Raw genomic sequence first — 5,314 nt, 5'->3', positions numbered from 1 at the left:
TATGTGAAATGTCTGGTTATTCTCACTATTATATTGATTCCAAAATTAACAGGCCTAGTGCAGCTATTCTGGTACTTCTGTTGTGATTTCAATATCCATGTGGAATATTAAAGTATTCTAACAACATAATCTGGAAACGTTTACTTTCCTGCGATAAGTAACGTTAGTCACCGAAGAGAAAAAAGGTTCACTTCTAGTCCACTTTTTTCCCTGCCATGCTTCCCAGGTGTCTCGTCTTGTCTTGACAGGGGGACAGACGGTGAATGTAGCTCCTGTCCACTACCCTGCCAGATACACATCACAATGAAGTTAAGCTTCATTCAACCAAAAATGTCACATTGATTTATGCAGCTATATCTCGGATTGAAGTTGACACACAAACAATAATTCAAGCCGTAAAATTTAAATGAAAATGATAAAAGTAAACTCATTTTTGTTTAGTAAAAGTTGCATCTGTAATAATAAATCATATCTATGTTCATATATATTATTGATATAACAAACTAATTTATGATAGCATAACTAAAAATAATATTTTTCGATCGATTCTCTGTATTCCTCACACAATGTTTAACACGGGCGAGACCTATTTTGTGGCTACACCTCGTATCTGAAAAACATCTGATATCCAAATGAGCTTGAATGGTTTAGACCTACCATATAAGATATACATCTTTGTTCTAAAATTAAATATGTACAAATGTTTTTCTCGAGTAAAAATAGTCAATATTACTGAGCATTACATGTGTTTGGATTATTAATGCACTGGTGATATTTTTATGATGAAATGATTACCATAATGTGTCTGTCTCTCTGATGACAATTTGATACTGCATTTAATCATAACAAATAAATCCCATTTTCGTGTAGCCTATGGGCTTCTCTCATGGCATGCAGAGAACTAAAAGGTGTTTTGTTTTCATATGTTTTATTGTTCTCCATCCGGGACATTTTGGAAGAGAATAACACACGATCTGCCTGTCGTGCTCTGAAGGCAACGCACGATTGCCTATATTGCAATTAAATATCAAAACAACAATATTGTAGGTTATTTGAAACACGAAATACAGTAAGATAATGTTTTTAGAAGTTATGACAAGATGATACCATATATATATTATATATATATTATGGTAGTCCAGAAGACAGAAACTGCGTGGGATTGAATGGGATTTCTGCAGAATGCCAACACCCACTCACCTCTGCAGACAATAGACGCCGTGTAAAAGCACATCCATTCGATTCTTTCTCGCCATCTCAGTCAATCCACTCTTTTGCTGCTATTTCCCACTAACGTTCTTTTGAAAACGAAAATGTTGTAGATTTTCCTTCCATTTAACAAAATAAAGCAGGATAAGATAACCCACCTATAGTGTATGTCGATATCATTGTCCGCTCTATGTACAACATCCATATTCGGAAATGGATTCCTATTATAGAAACGTCCAAGTTGTGTAGTTTCCCCCCATAAATAGCAAGTTGTTGCCGTCTTCCTGGCGGCCACATATGATCTAAGGCAGAGTTAGATGGTTTAAATGTGTTCTTAGGGCAAGGAGCTGTCAGACCTTTTGGCGAGCAAGATTGATAACGTGCAGGCTTTCCAGGCTCTTTGTTTGGAATATAAGCAATAAACAGCCCGGGGTCTACCACTTTTTCAAAGTTCAAGACAGGGAGGAAGACAATATGACATTTTTTTATTATTAACAAAGAATATAGATCTTATTGTTTCACTTCAAAGATTATATGGGAGGTGAATGGGAAGGCATCTATTCAAAGTGCTATACTATAACCAATTGTTAATATATTGTGTAATAGGCCAATTCTTAGGTGTCAGTAATACTGATGACAATAAAGTATTAAATACGGATCTGGTACCATTAAACTTGAACAAAGACCAATAAATGTCTAATTTGAGGTGTAAAACTCGTGCGTAAGCGCGTGGATCACATTCAATGTTATTTTTCTTCAAAATATTGTGTCAGTGGCTACTCTTCCTGTGTCAGTAGGCCTATATACGTCTCTCATCCACATGCATTTTTCTATTTCTAATGCAATTCAACGTTGACAGATCTTGATGGTGGATTAAAGAGATTTGAAGCAGCTGCGTCTCCAGAAATATGATGCAAGTTTACAACCACGTGCCACACTGTAATATCTCCATACAATGCGAGTAGGTCACCAAAAACATGCAGACAGGGATTTTATGCATCCCGTGATAGTTCCACATGCAAATAGCACTTTATTCCTAATATATCTGTGCTCAATTAATGGCTTTCCATGAAGGCAACAAATGTATAAATAATAATATTTGTTAAAAGTCTGACATGAGAACAACAAGTGATACGTGAATGAGTATTAAAGAAAGTCCTCATCTTTAAAGGTATTCCGATTCTTATAGGAAATATCAAGACCTACGTTTAGAATACAAACTTTACAGACTGTGCAAAAATATGTATCTTTCTCTCTCGCTCGCTCTCTCTCTTTCTCTCTCAGAATGAAAAGGAGGGAGACTGCTCTGAATGTCTGCTCGGTTGTGTCTCTGTGTACCACTCTGCAGAGCCACTGGCTTGGTCAGAATTATTTTTCTAATTAACGAGTTAACTTTGATAATGACTTCTTCTTTAGTCGTTACATTGAGACATAAGCCCGGGACAATGAGGTGTTGGATCCAAAGGACACACACACGCACGCACGCACACGCACGCACACACACGCACGCACACAAGGGCTCTTCTTAAATGGACTATCCTCCATTCGGGGACAGTACTGTGTGTAAATAAAGCAGACTAGACCCTACCCCCAGAACTAGGCGTTACCTATCCGACTTTCTCCATCAATCACAGAGGACAGTGGCTTCTTTTGATTAAACCCCAAATTGTCATTGGGCAGAGGTAATCATGTGACAAGTAATACGGTCCAATTTCAACGTTGTCTCCATGAAAGCAATATAGTTTAATGGCATCGCTGTCCCCATACGGCCGTAATCAGCAACATTGTTGGAAAAAACCCACTTGTCACGAAATTTCATAATTTTCTCCTCGCCCACAAAATTACGACCGTTGACTTTTCAAAGACAAGAAGAGAGGAGATGAATTACGAATTTGAGCGAGAGAGCGGTTTTATCAATAGTCAGCCGTCGCTTGCTGAGTGCCTGACATCTTTTACCCCTGTCGGTGATGCATTTCAAAGTTCATCAATCAAGAACTCGACGCTTTCACAGTCGACACTGATTCCTCCTCCTTTTGAGCAGACTATTCCCAGCCTCAACCCGGGCAGCCACCCACGCCACAGCCGGTCAAAGCAGAATCTGAATGGAGTCTGTAGCCCTCTGCCAGCCGCATCCCTACCCCCGGAGTACCCTTGGATGAAGGAGAAGAAAGCCTCCAAGAAAAACCACCAGACTACTGCCACAGCTACAACTCCCGACACTGCGCCACTTCACTTCTCTCCCCAAGGTAAGACATGATTGATTAGCCTATCTATTGGCTCTATTATATTTTAATGAAATTACAGTCGGGGTAGGTAGCCCATTAGCCTATCAAAATGCAAAGGTCTGTCTGGTCTCAACATTCTATTTTGGGGGTAATTCTCTCTCATGACTTGTAGAATATCTATTAGCAAAAGTGTAATTATTTGAACATTTTCAGTGGTCAGTGTGCTGCTGACTGGTGATGCAGTGGAAGAATGTTAATGTGTGACAGTAATGAAGAGTGATAGATTACTCTTACAGCAGGCCGACCGACCGGCAGCTGGCATGTTCATTAATCTTCAAGCCAGTCGGCCTGGTCCACGCAGACCCATCATATTCTGCTCCGGGCTCATAAATCGTTTCAGCGTGGTGTCTGTGCTCCCACAAACCATTTGCTGTGCGGCCCAGTAGAACCTCGATGTTTTATTTACCAACTGCCATTTATACATTTATATTCAATCATCAATTGCTTTTTTTGTATTGGTTGAACATTTCAAATGTCTTTCAATGTTTTTCAGGGTCGCCAGAGATTGCAGAGAGTGGTGGCGGGGGATCTCGGAGGCTGAGGACAGCGTACACCAACACCCAGCTATTGGAGTTGGAGAAGGAGTTTCACTTCAACAAGTATCTGTGCAGACCCCGGCGGGTGGAAATAGCTGCTTTACTGAATTTAACTGAGAGGCAGGTGAAAGTCTGGTTCCAGAACCGCAGGATGAAGCACAAGAGACAAACCCACTGCAAGGAGAACCAGAACGGCGAGGGGACATTCACTAGTCTGGAGGACGGGAGAGAGGAGGACTTCGAACAGGCTGGTAACAATGTAGGCCTACCCGCCGGCGCGCTTCTGGAGAGGGAAAGCTGCTCTTTTCACCAGAATACCTTAACTTCACAACAACAGTCTCAGAATGCACACAATCACAATGGAGATTCCCAAAGCTCAACTGCTTCGCCTTTAAACAGCGATGACAAAAATCTGAAACATTTTCCTAACCCGGCACCCACTGTTCCTATATGCGTGTCAACAATAGGCCCGGACTGCGCATCTGGCGGGGACAATGCGCATTCCCGGCCCTGGACGTCTCTTTGCAGGACGTTTTCTCATCGGATTCCTTCTCTCCAAGTTTGTCAGATTCTATAGATAGTCCAATGTGTTTATCATCTGAAGGTTTCGATTTTTTCTCAGAAACGCTCACAACAATCGACCTGCAACACTTGAGCTACTAACTATTCTAAAAGAGAAAACAACAATTCAAACATCTTAGTTTAGGAAGAGCTTCCTGTCTTCCAAGTTCTTACAAATAACTGGCTTCACTTTATATTTTGATGTAATTGTTTGATTGATTAATACATGGCTCCAATGAGGTAAGTTTGAAAACAATAACTTCATCAGTTGAATAGTTTTTTTTAATATTGCCAATATTATGCCTCCAAATAATGATATACAACATCTTTTCATTTTATTTTTGTATCATTTCCCGGTACAATAATGTTATAAATAGCCTATTTTCTTAGAATAAAATGTTTCTTATTTACGAGAGATATTCATCATCATGTCCTTTACTATTTTCCATTCACTTGAACGTTGATGTTGTTTTCATTACTTAAACAATTTTGTTTTAATTTAGCATACAATGGGTCTGAAAATAATTGTCTCAATATTCTTAGAATATTCTTAGATTTTTAGACATTCTTACAAAAATATTGTTGCAACAAGTGATCTTTTGATGATGAAATCTTTCCTTCAGAATTGAAGGCAAAACTCTTCATCCTGAAATATAGAAAGTGAATTGATTGGTGTTAAATGGACAATAGTGAGCAGATTTGATCATCTCATAAAAGGAAATC

General features: G+C 39.3%; 1 protein-coding gene and 1 long non-coding RNA gene across 2 annotated transcripts in view; one reads left to right on the top strand and one right to left on the bottom strand.

The window, feature by feature from the left end:
• Nucleotides 1-1,583, bottom strand: part of LOC127918922 (uncharacterized) — a 1,809-nt gene extending 226 nt beyond the window's left edge. The window contains exons 1-2 of the long non-coding RNA XR_008101375.1: nucleotides 1,201-1,583; nucleotides 1-284 (exon numbers count right to left, since the gene is read on the bottom strand). The exon at nucleotides 1-284 is cut by the window's left edge and continues 226 nt beyond it. This is a non-coding gene — a long non-coding RNA (uncharacterized LOC127918922). The remainder of the gene's footprint in view (nucleotides 285-1,200) is intronic.
• Nucleotides 1,584-2,956: 1,373 nt separating this feature from the next.
• Nucleotides 2,957-5,008, top strand: LOC118374685 (homeobox protein Hox-A2b-like). Its single transcript, XM_035761165.2, is given in 3 exon segments — nucleotides 2,957-3,455; nucleotides 3,988-4,524; nucleotides 4,527-5,008. Coding segments are annotated over 3 exon segments (1,071 nt in total). The 5' UTR covers nucleotides 2,957-3,088; the 3' UTR covers nucleotides 4,694-5,008.
• The last annotated feature ends 306 nt before the right edge of the window (nucleotides 5,009-5,314 follow it).

Source organism: Oncorhynchus keta, unplaced genomic scaffold (genome assembly GCF_023373465.1).
Source record: "Oncorhynchus keta strain PuntledgeMale-10-30-2019 unplaced genomic scaffold, Oket_V2 Un_contig_15275_pilon_pilon, whole genome shotgun sequence".
In the NCBI taxonomy this organism is placed as follows: Eukaryota; Metazoa; Chordata; class Actinopteri; order Salmoniformes; family Salmonidae; genus Oncorhynchus; species Oncorhynchus keta.
The sequence above is the reverse complement of the archived record's forward strand: the minus strand, read 5'-3'. Positions and strand labels throughout refer to the sequence as shown.